This window comes from Lathamus discolor, chromosome 6, assembly GCF_037157495.1.
Source record: "Lathamus discolor isolate bLatDis1 chromosome 6, bLatDis1.hap1, whole genome shotgun sequence".
Lineage (NCBI taxonomy): Eukaryota > Metazoa > Chordata > Aves > Psittaciformes > Psittacidae > Lathamus > Lathamus discolor.
In genome coordinates this window covers 90,235,531-90,258,341 of record NC_088889.1, presented here as the reverse complement: position 1 = coordinate 90,258,341, position 22,811 = coordinate 90,235,531, and the positions used below count along the sequence as shown (strand labels likewise).

The window sequence follows — 22,811 nt, the reverse complement described above, 5'->3', positions numbered from 1 at the left end:
CTTGAATCAAAATAAATGCTCTAGGTCCTGGACTGCATATTCTCCTCATCCCATCTGCCATAATCATATCCTGAATTCCACTTAGATTTCCATTTTTTCCTTTAGTGGGTGAGTAAGGTCAATTTGAACATGTTGCTCCTTTCTGTGCTTTCTGAAAGCTTCCCATTAGCCTGAAGCCTGGTTCACTTATTTTTCCCTCTATTTAATGTGTCTGCTTAGAGATGTATGTGCAGCTGAAGCCTAGAGGTTGGGGCTGCCTGACCAAAACCCTGTTAACACCCCCGCTCTGAACCGTGAAACACACTTTCAAGTGTTTTATTCTTCTGGTGCAGCTAAACTCAGTTTTATACACAACTGCAGTGATACAGCTATGTACAAGGTGTGCACCCACTGATCAGGCTGGAAGATTTGGGCATTAATAACAGGCTAAAACATGCTGCCAAGAAGAAGGGTGCTGAAGGTGTTCTAGGAAAGGCAGAATGAGGGAGAAGGTTTTCAGTCTACAACAATCATCTACAGTGACTGTTTTAAGTTCTGGGCGCAGAAAAGCATAGTAAAGCCTCATTTATTTATTTTTAACCTACATGCTGTTTCTCACTAGTAAGGATTCAACGTCTGGGCTATAAAAAGATAATGATGAAGTCAAAATCTATTAGAAAGGCAAAACAAAACTCTTGAACACAAACCCTGTAAAATAGAGGCTTGGGTCCAAAGCCCTCACTGATGCAGCTGGTTTGCAAAGAAATGGTAGTAGCTTTTAGTAAGAGGGCAATTGCTGGATAGTGCTCTGCACATCCTGAGTTCAGGTAATACAAATAGCTGCCTGTGAGAAAAACAGATAGGCTAATGGCCTCTCCTCTCTGCTCAACAGAGCAGGGCTATTCACAAATGTACACTGGCCGGGGGATGGGGGGGGTTATGTGTGTTTTGCTTTTTGCTTTGTATTTTCTCTCTTTGATCAGCTGCTTTTTAAAAGTAAAAACCCTGTAATACAGGAAACCATAATGGAATTCTGTAATGTGTCATCTTTTCCCCTTTCTGACATGCAACATATTTAACCAGGTGGCCTACTAAGCTAATGGATGAATGGCAATTGTTACATTGCTTTGCTGGAGTAGATGAAGCTGATGTGCTTTCCATTATGGGTACCTTGCTTCCAGGGAAGTCAGAACAGATCCAGAGCTCAATTCCACATCCAAGTGCTTATTGTGAAAGTCACAACTGCTATTCACAGGCTGTTTAAATGGGCTTTTTTTCTGGAAAAAAAAAAACAACTACATTTATTGACTTTAAGGTTAAAAATCCTTGGATTCATTTTCAGATTACATAAGGAGACGCTTCAGACTGGGAGTGGTTTTGCCAATAAGCAGATTGTCATCTAACCTGAGCAAACTCTTTTCTACTCACTAATAATATTTGAGCAGCTTAAAAGTCTATCATCTGTTTCCTTGCTGAGCATGTGATCTTCTGTCAGGCAAGCAGTTTTATTGCTCTCATTTCAGGCTGCCTAGCAAGCTATCAATGTTATATCTACATCTATGTATATTATTATTATTCCCAAGAAAGATTCACTCAACCTATTCACTCATTAGGGTGAAACCCCCAAATATCACATACCATGCAAATGGTGCTTATATGATATAGTCATTCTAGATGTAATAAATTGCCCTTAAGCTGTGTTTTAAACTCACTATACTTCTACAGGTAAGGTTTTATAGAGCTTTCAAAGTAAAGACCCAAAGCTCACCATCGTAATATACCAATGCCTTTTAATCCAAATAGAAGCAAATACAGTGAATACAGTACTTTTGTGCATAATATTGTCCATATATTTTATATGAAAGATTCTAGACTCCATTTTTCTTCCAGACTTTGCATAGTTAGTACAGCCACTACTCCTAGTAACCTGCTAATTTAAGAACAACAGGGTAGTGCCTGCGGTGAGCCATGCACTTCTGCCTGTCAATAAAAATACTGTTTCTTTTCACAGCTATTTCTTTTTCTAAATCCATCCTTGTGTCTTCCAGGTTTTTCAGAGACTGTTCAGATTCCAGCAGTTTTTGCTTCAGGGATTCAATGGTCTCCGTTAGTTCTTCAACTTCACTGATCAACCTGCAAAGAATTACAGTAAGTAGTAAAATAAAAAGAGCAGAAGCCCATTAAAAAAGCATCGAACTGCAGGAGGAATAAAGATCAACAGCTATGGACTCATAACACCCAACAACAAAGGAGCTCAGAGAGGTCCTACATACGTGGTCAAAAGCAGTGTTCACTTTCACAGCTTCTGTATAGAAGTTTCCCATGATTCAGATTGTACCAAGAATGCCTTTTGCCACTAAGCACAGTGAATCCTCACCCTCTCCCACTATGTAGAACACTTGTACTAGGAATTACAGGACATAAATTGTTTGATAAGTCACCCAGTTTGACTGGATCAGCATTTTGTTAAGCCTGGTTTTTGATACCTGTTCACTGGTATAAAACCCAAGGATTACAGATGGTACTTGTGCCAGAGATCAGAAAACAGTGTTCAAAAGCAGATAAGCTTTTAAAGAAGCAGTAGAACTTCATTTGTTAAAAAGCAGCACGTCACTTCAACTGGAAGTCAGTGGGGGTTACATGCTTTACTGCAATCTGCTGCAGAGAAGGCACATATTTACTTCCTGGGAAAACAAGATCCCTGTGTTCTGGGCAAACTGAGCAACTACAAAAAGCATAAGCATGGCAATTAAACACATGCCCATTCAGCAAAGCACTTGCTTGTGTCCTTAAATCCCACTGAAAGAAACATACATACTGAAAAGCTTGTGCATGGATGGGTTGCTGAATCAGGACCTTAAATAAGTGTGTCTGAGATAGTACAAAGCACCTGGATTAACTATAACTTTTTTTCTCACTGTATTAAGCACAGCATATCGGCTTTGAACGGTAGGCCCCTTTGCTACAAAGATATTATAAGCCTGCAAAAGCTGATTCTCCACTTTTCCTAAGGGTAGGAAAATGTGAAGGAGGAGAATCAATTACAAAGCCTGTAATGAGATCAAAACTGACAAATGTGACATTTAGACCTTTAATTTGAAAGGATTTGTTGACCTCCAGATTTAAAACGGATTATTACTGGAAATCAAATGCCACCAGCCCGATGCTTTGTAGTACGGAGGACTTGTCTCAGACTTTGAGTATGTTGCAGCTCATTTATATTCTCAGCACTCGAAGCATAATTCATTTGGCACATAGTCCACCTTGTGGTGACTTTTGCTAAGAGCAACAGGGTTGCAAATGATCCACATGCTGTCCAATTTCTTTGGATCATCTACATCAGAAAGAAACCACACAGTTCAGAGGAGCAAGTGTTGAAACAAAAGGCAGAGTTGAATCTATAGATTTTTTCCATTTGTCTATAAATGAAATTAAAGTGATATTTTCCTCCCAGTGATTTCAGCCAATTGCATTATTTCTGACTTATATCAGAATCAAACCTAATAATAAAAGCTAAAGACTATGTGTTGCCAGTAAAAGGTGCAAAACCTGTCTAACATTACTTCTGGATAGAATGGACACCTTGGAGGACTTGTTTAACAGTTTTTACCTGAATTGTGCTTCGTCTCTGCAGAGCTCTACGTTGGGCCTAAAAGACCTGTCATACAGCCTTGTTTGAGCAACTTTCACTGGGGCTTCTTTGTCTTTGATGGCTTTTTTGAGAGCAGCGATGTTAACTTCTTGATCCCCAATCTCCCTAAGCACCTAAGAGGACACCCAAGAAAAAGAACTGTTTAAAACCAGATACACATTGGCTCTGAGCAGGCTTTATCCATCTGTTCATGGTCCTAGTAAATCAGTTACAGTTTTGACCTCCTGTTTGTCCAGACTAGGAAAGAACTAGAAGCATGAAGGTGGTTTTGACCTCTGTATTTCTACTACTAAAATGAGAATCTGAACTTCCTAAAATGCAGCAGCAAATATTCTGCAGCCTGTTCAAAACCTCTTTTGTGTCTCATGTGGGATGACAGCACATCTCACCTCCATGAGTTGCTTTCAGTTGTAAATTATTCAAGAACAAGTGATTTTGAAGGAGACTGAGAACTTCTGTTTGACTTTCTTCATATTTAAGTCCATCTCTCGTTTAGAAGCACAACAGATAGCAAAAGGCTGAATTGGAGCCACAATCAGACTTATTGGATAGTAAGCTGACACAAGACAGTGTTTGATACTTGACACGGACTACATTTTCTTCTGGAGGACAAATCTACTGTGATCTTCTCAAAAGGGATTTTTATGCCTGTAGCCAGCATTCAAAAAACAGCACTTACGTTCTTCAAATGATGCTCCAGGTTGTGTTTTGCATTGTCCAGCTCCTCACAGCGCCTGACAAAAGCCTCATTCACAGCAGCACATTGTCTCCTCAGGTCCTCAGATACATCATGAAGGATACTGTCAATCAAGGCACGGAGATTGATGGAAGCCAGTTTTTCTCGTTCTGCCCTATAGATGTTGTCATGAGTGAACTTGGCCCATGTCTCTGGTGTTGAGGCACTGGAAGAAGAGGTAAATGGTAAACAAATAGGAACCTTGCTCTTTTGTTCAAGTTGCACTCAAGAAGACAATCTGAAGCTGGTTCTCTTCCTGTGTAAGTGCTGTCAACCTCTATTTGTCTTCACTGCTGCATGGAGCCCAGATTTACCATGAAGGGAGACAACTAATTCTTTATAAAATGAACATACTCTCATTCATTTTGTGGTTTCTGAGGGAAGTAATACACAAAGTCATCCAAATTTCTTCCATCTTTGGATACTACTAAGGTAAAGAATGTATACACATATTTTTTTGTGCAAGCACAAGCAATTAAGTCACCAACAAATAAACCCATGAATATATTTAAGCTTTACATTCTGTGTCTACTTTGAAATAAAAAGAAACAAGATCTCTGGTTATACTTCACCATGTTGAGCAGCAGGAGGAAATACATAGCACCTGGGACACAGCATCATATGAACACTGAAAGAGCAGGGGGAAGCAGCAGGACTTACAGTAATAGTAATACTCCCTGTTTCTGGAAGCACTTGCCTTTCCCGAAAGAATGGCATGCCTGTTGATGTCAAACAATAGGTCTCAATAGGATTTAGATCACCCTTTAAAAGTATAAAGCCCATTATTTCCAAGAAAAACTTTTACAAGCTCAGTTTGCATATAGTGAACCAACTTGGCCATCAGTGGCACGCCATGCTGACATGGTAGCAGTACCTTTACTATCCATGCAGCTATTTTAAAGCTATGACATTGTATGTCCAAGGAAGCAGCAATCACACCTTTAATTCAGACCAGCAGGACAGCTTTCACTGACACAAAGAATGTGTTGTAGCTTACCAGAGGATAACGACAGCAACTACTCACCTTTCCTCATACTTCACTGAACTAGGGTGGAACTGGATGTTGGTGCTCTCGTTACTGTATCTTCCACATTTAACATCAATATTGTACATCTCAACTTTGTCTGACCAGTCCATTTCACAGATCTCTTTATGATCCCGATTTAACCTGAAAAGCCATTATTATTACACACTGTTAATGGAAAACAACACAATTGACAAAGCTTTAGTGAACTGAGGCTCTGAGCCTTCATCTTTCAGGAGCAACGAGAACATAAACTTTCCTTTCTGTATGGAAAATCCTAACCAAACCTTCTCTCCCACAACTATCTGCTGGAATGACAGTAAGCCTGATGTGCTAATCACTACCCTAGACCTTCACTACTGTTCTGTGCCTCCTGAAGGCTTAAGAGCTCTTATGCCCAGAGACAAAGGAGTTGTTGGACATTGGATTTTACATAGTAATCCTAAAACACAGGATGTTTTCAGTAGTGGTTATGGCTGCAGTTATTATGGGTGGAATAGGTAGGAGGTTTGCCCAACAGAACACTCCTCCCATAGTAAGACATCAGGTAGTGTTAGAAGACCCATCCTTCTCTTTTACTTGAGCATGACTCAAATTTAAGACCTCCATAAAGTGACCCTCTATTATTCTCTCAGTGCTCTGATCCAGCCTTTCAAAGACTGGAGCATGCAGGCAGTGTTATTGTCCTTGGAAGAGAGAAGTACGACGATATTCATAGTTAAAACTGCTCCTTTTTTTGCCGAGTCACAGGTCGCCCAATTAGAATGACTTCAGATTACAAAAGGCAGGGGGGTCGTTATCAACTGTCAACACTAGATGGCACTCTAACATAAGGAATGACGACGACTCTGCCGACCACTGACACCAAACGATGGTACTAAAATGGTACTAAAATTAAAACAATCATAAAAAGCAAAGCCTAAACTCAATAGACTTTTCTCATACTCTGATTGACACAAAAGAACTACTTTAAATTATTTTGCGTTTATAAACATTCTTTCTAAATATATTTCACTTTATCTGGTAAATAGCACAAATTAGAAAGAATAAAACCTAAAATATAAAGGCTTACAGCAGTGGCCTCTTCCATATCGATGCACCTTAGGATTCAGGTAACATCTTTCCAAAGAGCTTGTTATAAATTAAAAGCAAATATTCCTTTTGAAATGCAAAGAACATCCATGTGACACAGAAGGTAGAATGAAGGTTCGTATTTTAAGTTCACACTGACATCTGGTGGCAAAACTCCTCTCGGAAAAGTCCTTTCATCAGATAATTTTAAAAGAGCCTATACTACAAATACATCACACAGTGAACAAGGTAGAATGATATCCAGATAATACTTTCATTGCACTGAAGTTTAGTGTTGGAGAATTAGATCAACAGACTGGAAACCAGGACTGAAAATCTAAAGCAGGGCTTTAGGGCATGACTCGTCCTACCTTACCCCACTTGGAAATCCTGGAGTTTCATCACTGAGTACCTCTTTTCAGGTTTAAATGGAATTCACACAGCTCATAAGCCTGGCTCTGGTATGATCTTTATCCACTGGGCACTTTACCCCTAGATATTTGGCTCTATCAGTTAGCTACAATGGTATCACGAAAACTGGCTTACCGCATCTGGTTAGCAGCTTGCGACAAAGTTCTTTTCAAAAGCTCCTGAATATTTCTGATAAGCTCAGCTTCCTAAACAAAAACATTGAGACTTCTGTGATATCCGGAGCAGAACACACTATCCTGCAGAGCAATTTGATTTCAATGGCTGTGGATAAACGCTTAACTCTTCTGCTCACTACTCACCCTATTATTGGAAGACATGATTTTCCAAGGAGTTAGCAGATGCTGAGGTTAACTCAGTGGTAAGTCTAAGGCAGCAGCAATACTTGGAACACCTCTAAAGCCTGGGGATTCATTACCTTTTCATATTGCATATTCTATGAAAAAGTCTATGTTCTATGAGATTAAACAGAATATCTGAATGACTTCCACCACCTTGAAGCAGGGAAAAATAAGCAGATCAGCTCCTCTGGCAAGACACTGGCTTCCAGAACCTGCTGAGTCCTTGCAGCTGACTTGTCCTGTTGGAAGTGTTTTGTCTGCATGCAAGGGAGAGGCTTCCCACCATCCTGCAGCTCTCCAGTAGTACACTTTGACTGGCGATAAGGTGCTATTTAACATTAAGTATCAGCATCTTGTTGGCCTGCCTCCTTCAGATGCTTTGTATTTACTAAAACCAGCAGTTACTACTCTATGATTTAAACATCTATTTCAGCAGGTGTAGGAAAACTGTCATAATATAGGCCAAATGACACTTAGAGCTTTATTTTTTTTATTAGATCTATTTATTCCAGAACCCATTTTGCTCCTTGTGATGGACAGTATCAAAGGACTGCAGTTATCGCAAATATGCAATGTTCACAGAATCACAGAATCACAGAATCCCAAGGGTTGGAAGGGACCTAAAAAGATCATCTAGTCCAACCCCCCTGCAAGAGCAGGGTAACCTACAGTACATCACACAGGAACTTGTCCAGGCGGGCCTTGAATATCTCCAGTGTAGGAGACTCCACAACCCCCCTGGGCAACCTGTTCCAGTGCTCTGTCACTCTTACAGTAAAGAAGTTCTTCCTGATGTTAACGTGGAACTTCCTATGCTCCAGTTTACACCCATTGCCCCTTGTCCTATCACTGGATATCACTGAAAAAAGCCTCGCTCCATCATCCTGACACCTACCCTTTACATATTTGTAAACATTGATGAGGTCACCCCTCAGTCTCCTCTTCTCCAAGCTAAAGAGACCCAGCTCCCTCAGCCTCTCCTCATAAGGGAGATGTTCCACTCCCTTAATCATCTTTGTGGCTCTGCGCTGGACTCCTTCAAGCAATTCCCTGTCCTTCTTGAATTGAGGGGCCCAGAACTGGACACAATATTCCAGATGCGGCCTCACCAAGGCTGAGTAGAGGGGGAGGAGAACCTCTCTTGACCTACTAACCACTCCCTTTCTAATGCACCCTAAGATGCCATTTGCCTTCTTGGCCACAAGAGCACATTGCTGGCTCATGGTCATCCTCCTATCCACCAGGACCCCCAGGTCCCTTTCCCCTTCACTACTTTCCAGCAGGTCAACCCCCAACCTGTACTGGTACATGGGGTTGTTCTTCCCCAGATGCAAGACTCTACACTTGCCCTTGTTAAATTTCATCAAGTTTCTCCCCGCCCAACTCTCCAGCCTGTCCAGGTCTCGCTGAATGGCAGCACAGTCCTCTGGTGTGTCAGCCACTCCTCCCAGTTTTGTGTCATCAGCAAATTTGCTGAGGGTGCACTCAGTTCCCTCATCCAGGTCATTGATGAAAATATTAAACAGCACCGGTCCCAGCACCGACCCCTGAGGAACTCCACTAGTCACAGACCTCCAGCTAGATTCTGCGCCATTGACCACAACTCTCTGCCTTCTTCCTTTCAACCAGTTCTCGATCCACCTCACTACTTGATCGTCAAGCCCACACTTCCTTAGCTTATCTATGAGGATGCTGTGGGAGACAGTATCAAATGCCTTACTGAAATCAAGAAAAACTACATCTACCGCTCTACCATCATCCCTCCACCTAGTCACTTCCTCATAGAAGGCTATAAGGTTGGTCATACATGACTTCCCCCTCATAAAACCATGTTGGCTGTTCTTAATGACCCCCTCATCCTTGATATGCCTAGTGATGGAGTCAAGAATAAGTTGTTCCATCACCTTTCCAGGGATGGAGGTAAGGCTGACCGGTCTATAATTACCCGGGTCCTCCTTCTTGCCCTTCTTATAGATTGGTGTGACCTTTGCCATCCGCCAATCCTCAGGCACCTTGCCCGTTTCCCACGACTTACCAAAGATGATGGAAAGTGGCCTAGCAATGACCTCCGCCAGCTCCCTCAGCACCCGTGGGTGCATTCCATCCGGACCCATCGATTTACAGATGTCCAGTTTGCATAGCTGATCCCTAACCCAATCCTCATCTACCAAAGCAAACTCCTCCTTTGTCCTGACTCCTTCTGGGGCTATAGAAATCCGGGGCCCTCGGGGAGAGTCTGCAGGAGTAAAGACAGAGGCAAAGAAGGCATTCAGCACCTCTGCCTTCTTTATATCCTCTGTCTCCAGGGTACCCACTTCGTTCAGCAGTGGGCCTATATTGCCTCTTGTGTTAGTTTTATTTGCTATGTATTTGAAGAAGCCCTTTCTATTGTCTTTAACCCGACTAGCAAGATTGAGTTCCAAGGAGGCCTTAGCTGTCCTAATTGCCTCCCTACATCCTCTAACAACTGTCCTATATTCCTCCCAAGCGGCCAGCCCCTCCTTCCATAATCCATAGATTCTCCTTTTCCACTTGAGTTTGCCCAGCAGCTCCTTGTTTAACCACGCCGGTCTCCTAGATCCCTTACTTGACTTCCTACTCATTGGGACGCTCCGATCCTGAGCTTGGAAGAAGCGGTCCTTGAATGCTAACCAACTATCTTGAGCCCCTTTACCGCCTAGTACACTTTCCCATGAGACTTCCCTTAGCAGTTGACTGAAGAGGCCAAAGTTGGCCCTTCGGAAATCCAGAACTGTGGCTTTGCTAGGTATTCTATTCCTCCCACACAGGATCCTAAATTCCACCATCTCATGGTCACTGCAGCCAAGGCTGCCATTGACCGTCACCACTTCGACCAAACCCTCCTTGTTGGCGAGTACTAAATCTAGCAGCGCTGCTCCCCTAGTTGGTACGTCCACCATTTGCATTAAGAAATTATCATCAATGCACTCGAGGAACCTCCTAGACTGTGAATGACTGGCTGTGTGAGTCTTCCAGCAAATATCGGGGTAATTAAAGTCCCCCACGACGACTAAGGCATGTAGTCGCGAGGCTACTTCCAGTTGCCTGTAGAAAGCCTCATCAACTCCTTCGTCCTGATCAGGAGGTCTGTAATAGACCCCCACAACTGTATCACCCGTGCCAGTCAGCCCCTTGATTCGTACCCACAGACATTCCACTTGCTCCTCATCCGACCCCGGACAGAATTCAATACATTCTAGTTGCTCTCTCACGTAAAGAGCCACTCCACCACCTCGCTTTGCTGACCTATCTTTCCTAAAAAGGACATAGCCATCCATGACCACATTCCAGTCATGTGAACTGTCCCACCATGTCTCTGTAATCGCCACTAGATCATAACCTTTAGCCCGCACACAGACTTCTAACTCCTCCTGTTTATTCCCCATGCTGCGTGCATTGGTGTACAGACATTTCAGGGAGCCAGTCCTAGTACCCTTTTTCCCCTGCGGGACAGGGTCTAAAAAGCTATCCTTTCCCACAAGTGAAACAAGAGATTGATAGTCCTCCTTAGCCCGCCATCCTTCAATCCCTAGCATGTTCCTCTTGGGCTTGTCCCCAACAGGCCCTGTTAAATCCCCTCCCCCCTTCCTAACTAGTTTAAAGCCCTGTCAATAAGCCCTGCTAACTCCTGCCCCAAAACCCTTTTTCTTCTCTGGGACTGGTGTATCCCGCCTGTCACCAGCAAACCAGGTGTCCCATACAGCAGCCCGTGACTGAAAAACCCAAACCCCTGCCTTTGGCACCAGTCACGTAGCCATACATTAACCTGCAGAGTCTTCTTATATATCCCTTCACCCTCGCTTGCAACAGGTACGGAGGCAAACACCACTTGCGCTCCAGACCCTTTAACCAGCCGTCCCAGGGCCCTGTAGTCTCTCTTCATTGCCCTTACGTTCCTCGTAATAATTTCGTCACTGCCAACCTGAAAAACCAGCAGTGGGTAGTAGTCAGACGGCTGCACCAGTTCAGAGAGCTTCTTTTTAACATCTCTAATCCGAGCCCCAGGCAGGCAGCAGACCTCCCTGTGGGGTGGATCCGGTCGACAAATGGGCCCTTCTGTTCCCCTCAGAAGGGAGTCACCCACCACAATTACTCTTCTTTTCTTCTTGGTTGGAGAAGTTCTGAGGTATGTGGGTGAGTGACTAGCCCTGGGTGACTCACTAGATAGATTTGCCTCACCATCTCCATTCACCTGGCCCTGAAGTTCCAAGACCTCGTACCTGTTATTCAAGGGCAACTGGGAGGGAGGAAGGGATTGTGAGGGTTTTCGCTTACCTCTCCGAGGAGGAACCTCCCTCCATCCATCCTTGTCCATTAAGCTCTCTCCTTCTGTCTGATGGTAGGAGGGAAGGGGATCCATATCTTGTTGAACCACTTCCCTCTGCCCTTGCCTTAGGGTGTGGTTCCACCAATCTATTTCACTTTCACACTCTCTAATGGCTCTCAACCTTTCTACCTCCTCCCTCAGTTCAGCCACCTGCCTGAGCAGGTCATTTATTTGCTCACAGCGAACACAAGCAGTATCACTGGCTCCCTCCAACACAAGTGCCAGGCTCAGGCATTCGCTGCAGCCAGAGACCTGCACAGCTGCATGTCTGCAGGAAGGCTCAGTCTGGATACCCACATTAGTACTCACTGCAGCTTTCGATCGTGTTGTAACCATGATCTATCTGGTCAATCAATCCGTCTACGTCCCTCAGCACTCCTTCCCCCTCCTGTACTCCAGGCGAGTCCTCTCGATGAGGCGGTTGGAACGCTTCCCTGCCCGCTCGCCTGCCCGCGCGAACTGCCGCGCAAACTGCCTCGACCCTCTGCCTCGACGCTCTCTGTTTGCCGGCTCTGTTCGCCGCGCTCCTGGTCGCCGCGCTCCCTGGGAAAGATTTTTAGCCACTCCCAGCTGGTGCCACTCCTCCTGGCTCCGCCCCCTGTGAGTCAGCCCCTCGCGGGAGCTGAGCTTCCGAGTCCTGGGCAAGTCCTGTTGAGGACTTGAGGCTCCCTCCTCAGTGGCTCTTGTCGCTCTGAGGTGAGGCTCCTGGACGCTGATCTCTCCCCTCTCCGCTCCGGTGTTGCAGGCGTCCTCTCTCAAGCTACTCACCTCAGCAACTGATCGAGAGTGGCTGTTGGTGGCCGGTTTGAATCTGCCACCGAGCCTCCTGGCTCCGCCCCCTGTGAGTCAGCCCCTCGCGGGAGCTGAGCTTCCGAGTCCTGGGCAAGTCCTGTTGAGGACTTGAGGCTCCCTCCTCAGTGGCTCTTGTCGCTCTGAGGTGAGGCTCCTGGACGCTGATCTCTCCCCTCTCCGCTCCGGTGTTGCAGGCGTCCTCTCTCAAGCTACTCACCTCAGCAACTGATCGAGAGTGGCTGTTGGTGGCCGGTTTGAATCTGCCACCGAGCCTCCTGGCTCCGCCCCCTGTGAGTCAGCCCCTCGCGGGAGCTGAGCTTCCGAGTCCTGGGCAAGTCCTGTTGAGGACTTGAGGCTCCCTCCTCAGTGGCTCTTGTCGCTCTGAGGTGAGGCTCCTGGACGCTGATCTCTCCCCTCTCCGCTCCGGTGTTGCAGGCGTCCTCTCTCAAGCTACTCACCTCAGCAACTGATCGAGAGTGGCTGTTGGTGGCCGGTTTGAATCTGCCACCGAGCCTCCTGGCTCCGCCCCCTGTGAGTCAGCCCCTCGCGGGAGCTGAGCTTCCGAGTCCTGGGCAAGTCCTGTTGAGGACTTGAGGCTCCCTCCTCAGTGGCTCTTGTCGCTCTGAGGTGAGGCTCCTGGACGCTGATCTCTCCCCTCTCCGCTCCGGTGTTGCAGGCGTCCTCTCTCAAGCTACTCACCTCAGCAACTGATCGAGAGTGGCTGTTGGTGGCCGGTTTGAATCTGCCACCGAGCCTCCTGGCTCCGCCCCCTGTGAGTCAGCCCCTCGCGGGAGCTGAGCTTCCGAGTCCTGGGCAAGTCCTGTTGAGGACTTGAGGCTCCCTCCTCAGTGGCTCTTGTCGCTCTGAGGTGAGGCTCCTGGACGCTGATCTCTCCCCTCTCCGCTCCGGTGTTGCAGGCGTCCTCTCTCAAGCTACTCACCTCAGCAACTGATCGAGAGTGGCTGTTGGTGGCCGGTTTGAATCTGCCACCGAGCCTCCTGGCTCCGCCCCCTGTGAGTCAGCCCCTCGCGGGAGCTGAGCTTCCGAGTCCTGGGCAAGTCCTGTTGAGGACTTGAGGCTCCCTCCTCAGTGGCTCTTGTCGCTCTGAGGTGAGGCTCCTGGACGCTGATCTCTCCCCTCTCCGCTCCGGTGTTGCAGGCGTCCTCTCTCAAGCTACTCACCTCAGCAACTGATCGAGAGTGGCTGTTGGTGGCCGGTTTGAATCTGCCACCGAGCCTCCTGGCTCCGCCCCCTGTGAGTCAGCCCCTCGCGGGAGCTGAGCTTCCGAGTCCTGGGCAAGTCCTGTTGAGGACTTGAGGCTCCCTCCTCAGTGGCTCTTGTCGCTCTGAGGTGAGGCTCCTGGACGCTGATCTCTCCCCTCTCCGCTCCGGTGTTGCAGGCGTCCTCTCTCAAGCTACTCACCTCAGCAACTGATCGAGAGTGGCTGTTGGTGGCCGGTTTGAATCTGCCACCGAGCCTCCTGGCTCCGCCCCCTGTGAGTCAGCCCCTCGCGGGAGCTGAGCTTCCGAGTCCTGGGCAAGTCCTGTTGAGGACTTGAGGCTCCCTCCTCAGTGGCTCTTGTCGCTCTGAGGTGAGGCTCCTGGACGCTGATCTCTCCCCTCTCCGCTCCGGTGTTGCAGGCGTCCTCTCTCAAGCTACTCACCTCAGCAACTGATCGAGAGTGGCTGTTGGTGGCCGGTTTGAATCTGCCACCGAGCCTCCTGGCTCCGCCCCCTGTGAGTCAGCCCCTCGCGGGAGCTGAGCTTCCGAGTCCTGGGCAAGTCCTGTTGAGGACTTGAGGCTCCCTCCTCAGTGGCTCTTGTCGCTCTGAGGTGAGGCTCCTGGACGCTGATCTCTCCCCTCTCCGCTCCGGTGTTGCAGGCGTCCTCTCTCAAGCTACTCACCTCAGCAACTGATCGAGAGTGGCCCAATGTTGACTGAGGAGTTGATTTCCTCTCAGCTGCAGGACATGAAGCTTTGCCTCACTTTGATAATAGAGCCAATGTCTGCAGTTTCAGCTCAAGCTGGTTTTAGCAGGAATGCTTACTTCAACACAAACATGATTAAATCAAAAAAGACCACACTTTCTAATATTCTTTTATTGAACAAAAATACCAGGTGCTCATTTTTGACTGCAATAATGCTGCTTTAGGGATTATCAGTGCCCTAAGTGACTTTACTGACCTGGTGATTACACAGTATTACAAAGTCCAGCAAGCATTTTCTTTGTTATTATTTAATATTCAAGGCTCAAATATTAAAAAGAGCTTTTGTATATGAAAACCTCCTCATTAATTTTGCTGGTTTACATCAAGGACAGTCATCCAATGACAGCTAAGGGAGTATATCCTTACTAATAAACTTTATTCCCAGAACACTGCTGGCACTCATTCATCTTTGCATTGATTTTGACAAATAAATGAGTGTGTATGTCCCTGCGGTGTCAGTTTCTCCATCATAAGAGACCAACAGGGACCATAAAAAAGATCATTTTATTTCCAAATGGAAAAGGATGATAATCATGATCGGAAAGAAAATATTGTTTTTAAGGCTCTAAAAGAGCAAAACTAAAATGAATACATAGCTGAAGGTATCATTTTACAAACTATGAGAACACGAAACCTCACTTTCTACACGGAGGAAGTATTACAATGGATGAGTTGTCAAAGCAAAAATTCCCAGGATTTTAAAGGGTTGGGAAGACCCAGCACTCGAAATTACATTTACAGTAATTGATATTATTTTGTGTTGGATGTAAATAAAAAGACCACCAGTTTCCTATTAATAACTTCAACTAAGAAAAGCCTTCCTTTAGCAGTTAAGGTCCCTCACATGGAAAGAGTGAAATAACGCAGTAAAAAAGAATTCTCTTGTGGAATGACCTAAAATAAAATTTACAAATGGATTCCTTGTTGAGGAGATATGCATTCAAACACGACATTTAAAACTGAAGAGACAGTTCTCATCATTAATGGCAGCCCAAGACTGGTTAGAGTGAATAAGCAGGTGTAAATGACAATGAATTTTCAATGCTTATCTACTAAATCTTAACTTTTAAAATAGATTAAAAGTCAGGTTGTATGGCTGGGAGTTGCTGTGGCAAAAGGTTGAAAAGGAAGATCCTTCATCCCAGCTGTACTCTTAGACATGTTAGACATCAGCCTGTTGCCCACCCATAGTTATGGCTGGCTCATGGGATTGATGTGGAAGAAGGTCCACACTGAAGTAATTCCTGCCAGGTAGCACTACCTGTAGAGGAGAAGGACCTGGGAACCTCAGGCACCATGTGGAGGACTTCTAAAAGGCCACATCTGCTCCGCCACATGTTCTTTGCAGAGTAAATTCCAATAACCTGCAGCTAGGAACACAGCTGTCTTGGACTCAGTGATTTCACCCATAAACATGTGGGTGATTCCCCACTGAAGTCCTGAGGGGCAGATCTGGGTTTCAGCAAGTGGCAGAAGAGATGACCTTTTTGTGGTGGGTTCACAGAATTGTGCTGGCAATCCATCTGAAGGCCCAGTCTGCACTGAGGGTAAAAGCAAGTGGAAGAGTTCTACGAGATAGCAGCATCTCTGGTTCAGAGAACATTAACTGACACTTGCGTTTGAAATGTCTTTTTCTTCTCCTCATTTTTCCATACATGTCATCTTGTGCCGTCTATTAAAATGAAATACTGTCAAATCTGAAGTGATCTTGGCTTCTTTTTAGCTGTCTTCTCCACAGTTAACACTAATAATAACTCTCTGTTATTATAAATGGTTGTCAATTAACAGGGAGGGAACATTTGATAGTTCAGCATATTCCCAGCCATTGGTTTTATTACAGTATTTAATGTTTATGATGCAGAAGTTGAATTTTCCTCAAATCTTGTGATAAAACCACCCCAGTTCATGACTTTGTATGTGTCTAATTAATGGTGCAAAGAAAACGTTTAAAAGCAGATGTTTACGACTTCCATGAATTTACAAACTCAGGTCTTTTGCAGCCTTCTTTCCATCAGTGAGTTGCAGACGTCAGCAATGTCTAAATACAGCTGCCAGGACCAGCATGATACAGTGTGAGAGCAGCTGAGAGGAACTGGTAGAACCCTGTGAGAGAGGCTGTGCAGTCACCCTTGATTTCAAACCCAGCTGCAACCATCCATCCATCCATCAGCAACATGACACCAGATGTTCCACACATCAGCACAGCAAATAAAAGCAAGCGAGCTCACACATCTCACCAGCTTCTGACCTCCACACAGTGTGTAAGAGGAAGACTGTTCTTCATTACAACTGGGAGTAAAAGCAGGTACCATCTTCAAAATCCTATTTCTTTCACTGACCCTTTTCCTGCTTGTCTCTGAATTATTTCAGGTATTGAAAATAAGCACTGCACTCATAACTGAGCTGTCTATGTACAGAAGTGTTCTATTGTACAACTGGTTCACTTGGCAAAGTGTCTGGAAATGGTATTCTGTTGTCTTCCTTGTCCCAATACTGCACTTAGCAGGAATACATACATATGAATCCTTTCTCCACCTTTTTAAACTTTACTTTTACACAGTTGACAGGATCTTGGCTGAAGCTTTTGTCTTTGGCATGAGGGAATAGCTGGGGCTGACTTCATTGTTGAAGCAAACACACAACAAATCAACACTCTGAGTCTAGGGTAGAAAAATGGTGTCAATGTAAGTACATCCACTTATTCCACAGTCATATCTGGCACTCAGCTAATGAGTCTGGACAGTGGAAATAACCTTGAAATGCAGTATATACGCAGCTGAAACATGATTTATTGACAGTTCACCACCACGTGGCAAGTCCTTTGCTAGGGCTTACATTTTCAAAATTAAATGTGTGCACATAAACTTACTGAACTGTCATTAAACTGATGCAAAGGGGGTTCAGAGGAGATGTCATATAGCTTTTGAAAGAAAAAAACCTCATACAAAACTGATGGCTTGATTGCTTTTACATTCAGCTATTTCCACTGCAGCAGCAAAGTAAAATTATTCTATTTGAGAGATTTTATCTTCTTTTTAGTCATCAAGATCCTTCTTTACTGGAGAAACAATTGTGTCTTTCTGCTTCTTTTTCTTAACCAGAACTGCATTAAAAAAAGATTAATATGCTGTTAAGTGGAGTCAATGAACTTCCGAGTAACAGCTGATTTTACTATGCATGCGAGGAGCTTTTACTTAAATACGTTCATCTCTCATTCCAGCTGTGGCTACTTAGTGGTGGAATTTATCACAATAGGTGATCTAAATGTGATTCCATGCTGCAAAGGAAATAGAACAGATGAGTTGGACCCAAAACTCCCTAAAAGAAATAGGTAGTGTGCCAAAAGAAAACCACCAGAAAACCCCAAAATGTTATCTGGATGCATAAAACATCCATCAGAGATATCTCTGTTTTCTTCGTGAGCCATCTGAACAGATAATGAAAGTGCAATTACATGCAGAGATACAAAACTGCTTGTATCTGTGTATTTGATGCTGTCTCTTCAAATGTCATCTGCCAAGGGGCTGCTGAAATGTGGTTGTCTCAGCAGGATGCTCTGGGAACTGGGAAATCTTTTTCACTGCTGCAGAAAACTGACAGGGGGAACAAAACCTCTGTGCTATGAAAAGCTTTTCCATGATGATGGGAAAGGTAGTCCCTTGCTCTTCTCCTGGCTGCAGGTTCCCCCAGTGTCTGTCCATTGGAGCCAGCAGAAACACATCAAAGATACCAGAGAATGATGCCAACACAGACCTGGGCTGCTAGTAGGAGAAGAAGAATTTCAAAGAAAGGAAAATGCTCTAGAATATCAATTAGCTGTGTAATTAAAACTGCAACGAGAGGAACATCTATTTCCTAACATAGCTGACTTTTGGAAACTATTTCTTCTTTTCCTCAGTTTTTGCATGGGAAGAGAATAAATTATGCTGAATCTCCCTTGCATTATAATTTCTTGAGAGAAGAAAGATTAGAAAGTGACTGGACAAGTGAGCAACATTCAGAAATGGTATGTCAGTACTTTAGTAACAAAATTTGCAGAACTCCTCCAAATCAGCAAATGCTGTAGCACAGAGCTACCAGGGAACTGGGCCATCAGCTTGGCAATCTGTGCAGTGAAGTCAGAATTCACAGAAGAGCAGCACTAAGTGTAAAGAAGTACTAGTTTTGGAGAGAGTAAGAAATACAAAGTGCAATTTGATTTCTTGCAGTGAAACAGGTAAGAGTATTGCTGCAACTTCAAGAGCTGGCAAAGCCACGGAGGGCACGTTTTAACACCTTTTTTTCAAGCGTTTGTGCCATAAAATCTATTCCTTTGTGAAAATGGGAAGGATTTCCTCTGATATTCTGTACTCCTCTTCCTTCTGCACTGCAAAGGTCATTGGCATGGCAACAAAATCTTCATTTCTCAGGAGTCCATCTGCTGCTGGCACACCCGCCTCAGCTGAGCTCACATCATTCTTTTTTGATGACATCCTACTTGGCTGTTGACTGTCTGCCGTCACAGGCACACAATCCCAATTTCAGGTGAAGAATTAGCAGCAGCAGCAGCAGATGCACTTCTGAGCAACGAACAAACTATTCCCTGAGATCAGGAGGAAAGAAATACATGAGAGAAATCCTGCCAGGCAATGATTTCTTTTTGTAAATGTTACATTCCATGATTTCTCTAAAACATCAGCAGCTGGTGAAAAGAATTGCTTTCCTGTAATGTGAATCTTGTGACAATTCACACACTGAAATATCCTATACACTAACTCTCATATGTTTACATTTTTGACAGGATCAACCTCTTAAACACTGATTAAGATTCGGCAATTGTACACCCTTCCTATTTGAAATATTGCTAAATGCTATCATGCTAAACACTATCATGCCATCAACCATGTAAGTCTCTTCAATACTTTTCTAACAAGTAGTGTTAATCATCTGGTTTAATCAGTAACTTGTCATGAATCAACTTTCACAGTAAATTGGAGACTGAAGGCAAATAATCATTCCTTTATCTATGGGCCACTCGAATAGGTGTAATTCCAGAATGAAAAATGACCCTGGGATCTGTTCGCTGGAACATGGGCAGCCACAATAATTACACCAGCTTTGAAGGCAATCTACACACCATGTTGGATCTCGGTGACAGACAACTGTCAGCTGAAGTACAGCATCCTCTATGGGAGGAAAAGGATAAAACAGGAGAATCTCAGGTTTGTTGAAGTCACATTGTCAGAAATACCGTCTGTGCCCTTTGCTTGCCTTGAACTATTATCTTGTGTAGGTGTCACACAACTACATCGTGCAGGATGTTTAAATGATGGTCTGTGTTGAGACACTGCCGCACAGTGCTGGATCACCACCTCGTCATGAACCTTGGCAAGACTACATCAGCCTCAGTAGGAATCTGGCTGAGTGTGCCAGATTTGGACAGCTTGAGCATGGGAACAGCCAAGGGGCATTTCACTGGTCCTTATTAAGGGTTCTTTGCTTACTGGGTACTGCATTTTAAAGTGTAACCTGTGGAGATGAGGAGACTACGTTGAGATTGGAAGAAGTTTAATGACACAATAGGATGCCCACCTTGGTTCAGGAAACCTCTGTTTCGATTTTGCTTGGATCTAGTCTGAGAAAGGGGGGGTCTGGTCTCCTGTAGTCATCGTCATCTGATTTTAAATACTTTTTTAAACAGAGGAAGGATTTCAAACAATCCTTCTTAAACCTAGGAGTGACACACAGTCCAGGCTGCCCTAGGCCTCGGCATTGCCACAAGATACCTGCAGTTATCACATACTGACCAAGCTGTTCACCATTTTAGAGAGCAGAGCAGCACTAAGAGAGGGCTGCCAAGAATCCCTAACATCCTGCTCACCTTCAGCAGCTCCTGTTCCACCTCATCATTGACCAGGTCCGGGGGTTGCCTCCGCTCCCGACACTGCAGGTTATCAGTGGCAATGGCATAGGGCACCGCGGTGGCACCGAGCGCCCTTTCCAGCCGCAGCTTCTGGGCTGCCAGGAGGCCGCTCTCGGCATCCAGGTCCTCAATCTGCCTCTGGAGCTCAGACTTCCAGAAGTGTATGTCCTGCAGGCGCTGGCCCAGGGCGGCTGTGGAGCTCTGCTGGGCACGCTGAGCAGCGGCAGCGGCATGAGCAGACAGCTCCTTGGACTCGGCCCGCTTGCACTCGCCCCGCTCGCAGTCGGTGAAGGCCTTGTTGTACAGATCAGAGTTGCTCTGGTGCCACTCGTGGCTCAGGTACTTGGCAGTACGGAAGCCGGACGCGGTCAGGCCGCTGGAGGAGTCGGGCCCCGTGTTCAGCGCCACCTCACACACCTTCCTGGGTAGCTCGGAGACGGGCACAGACTGCGGCGCCGGCTCCTTGGTCACCAGCGCCTTGGCCTGCGCCATGGTGCCGCCGCCTCCCGCAGGGCCAGGCCCCGCACCCTGCTGGGCCGCACCGCGTCCTGCCGTCGCCGGGGCAACGGCGGCAGCCAATGAGGAAGCGGGTCCCCCCTCCGGCTGCGAAGGGAAACCCGAGGCGGCAGCGGGGAAGAGCCCGCCCCCCCGCTAGCGCGCAGCGCCATCCACCAATCAGAGCGCGGAACCTCCCCGAGGGCGCGTCTCATAGGGGCACGCCGGGTGCCCAATCGGGAGGCAGCGGGGCACGGTGAAGGCGCTGGAGATGTCATGGCGGCTTCATAGCGGCTTCATAGCGGGGCTCTGGTGCCGAGTGCCGCCGCCCTCAGGGTCTTGGGCCGGGAGGTTTCCCCTTCGCAGGCCTTGGAGCGTGTCGCCGTGTTTATAATCCGCGTGTGCGGCCGCGCTGGTGGGGACAGAGGTACGCTGAAGTCTCCTCATTGCGTTCTTGCTCCCCTTTGTGCTGAGGAGCTTTTCGTTTCCAGCCGCGCGTGAGCGCAGTAACGCTTTATGGTGTTGGTTTTGGAAATGGGAGAGGATCCTGACAGGATTTCAGCCAGGTTCCTGCCCAGCAGGCGCTGGAGGCGAGGGGGAGGCCCTGCACGCCCCTCTGGGGAGATCCAGAGAGCTCCTGAGTGCGGGGCGAGGCCTGTTGGGGGTGGGCCTGCGGCATCCCCTGGGCTTAGGGCCTTCAGTTTAATACATTTTCGCACCTCCTTCCGTTTTTATACCAAAATGTTCATCCTTAAGGCAATTTGTGTGACTCTGGCCTTGTCGTAGGTCGGGTGCATGTGAAATTCAGTTGCTGCGGCATCTCCTGGTGAATTTTCACGAGGGAAGTGTAGCTTGTGCTTGAATTGCATTAAGTTTTGGGGGATGCCATCAATGAGCAGCAATAAAGGAAATTAAAGGAAGGGTGCTAGGCAGAGACGTCTTCAAAGGTCTTGGAGGAAGGAGGGAAGGTGTTGAAGAGCACGGTGACAATAGGGGGCACTCTCGTCCTTGCACTGCGACAGATCCTCTCTTCAATGTCGTTTCATTGTAGAAAATGGGAAGAAAAAAGCCATGTGCGTTGGGGCTTGCTCGGTGTCATCCCGGCTGATCGGCTCCTGGAGGAGAGCAGTGTCTGAGCTGCATCGAGGTGAGCACAGCAGGCAGCGCACCCACACCACGGTGTGGAGAAATGACTCCCTGCCTGCTGAGAGATGCTGTTTGCACCACACAAATTTATGCAGGGGACACTTTGCTTTATTAGAGTTTGCTCTACATCCGCAGTAAGTCAATGGTCATTTTTCCAACGGGGTCTTGCACTCTTTAGAAAGATCAAGTGCTTGTCCCTGATGGAGAGCTTGCATTGGAAAGATGCATTGTGCATGGGTTGCAAGCTGCTGCCCACCAACCCTGTGCTGCAGCTGGCAGCACATGCCCAGTAAAGGCTCTTTTCTGTAGGGACAGTGTTGAACAAGAGATTCAGTCCCAGCAGAGATAAGAAATCCTTCACCTTCCCTTTTGCAAATATTATAATTGGCCCTCCACTTAAATAGCAGCAGTAGATGATACTCTTTGCATTGCTGAAGTCTCAGAAATGACACACTTTGCTTTCCCTTCACACTTCATTTCTGTCCTTTTTCTTGCATTTTCCCACTAACTGTAACTGTCCTGTCTGTTCCTTTCCTTATGTTACCCCCAGCCTGTACTTTTCTTTCTCTTTCCTCTGCTTGTGGGCTTCTCTGCATGATGATCTATGCAAATTTTGCAGTTTTAAAGTACAGTAAGGAAAAACCCTGCTGAGCTATTCAGAGTGAAAGTCCTTGGTATGGAAAATACATTTTTTCAAAATAAGGGCAGCAGTGATTTGCTATTAAGCAGCATTTTTCTCTGAAGGTTTCAAAAGTGCTTTTATTAGCGACGTCTTATCACAACCCATTCAGTGTCACCCAGGCAGTTCTGAAGGTGGGTCAGTGGCTAAGGCTACAAACTTTGCTGAGTTCTAGGCCTTAAATATGACTGGTAAATTATCATCTTTTCCAACAGGGAAACACTGCACA

General features: G+C 46.0%; 1 protein-coding gene across 1 annotated transcript; it reads right to left on the bottom strand.

Moving 5' to 3' along the window:
- Positions 1-1,752: 1,752 nt before the first annotated feature.
- TEKT4 (tektin 4) lies at positions 1,753-20,853 on the bottom strand. Its single transcript, XM_065684768.1, has 6 exons — positions 20,221-20,853; positions 7,009-7,079; positions 5,392-5,535; positions 4,311-4,533; positions 3,590-3,744; positions 1,753-2,112 (listed from the first exon to the last, which is right to left on the bottom strand). Exons 1-6 carry the CDS (start codon positions 20,752-20,754, stop codon positions 1,899-1,901), a joined length of 1,341 nt encoding a protein of 446 aa, XP_065540840.1. The 5' UTR covers positions 20,755-20,853; the 3' UTR covers positions 1,753-1,898.
- Positions 20,854-22,811: the final 1,958 nt, after the last annotated feature.

Coding starts and splice junctions, on each gene's coding strand:
- TEKT4 (XM_065684768.1), bottom strand. CDS start 20,754: ATGGCGCAGGCCAAGGCGCTGGTGACCAAGGAGCCGGCGCCGCAGTCT. Junction 5,536..7,008: donor CAAGCTGCTAACCAGATGCG/GTAAGCCAGTTT, acceptor ATGGCTTTTCAG/GTTAAATCGGGATCATAAAG. Junction 4,534..5,391: donor TCAGTGAAGTATGAGGAAAG/GTGAGTAGTTGC, acceptor CTCTTCTTCCAG/TGCCTCAACACCAGAGACAT.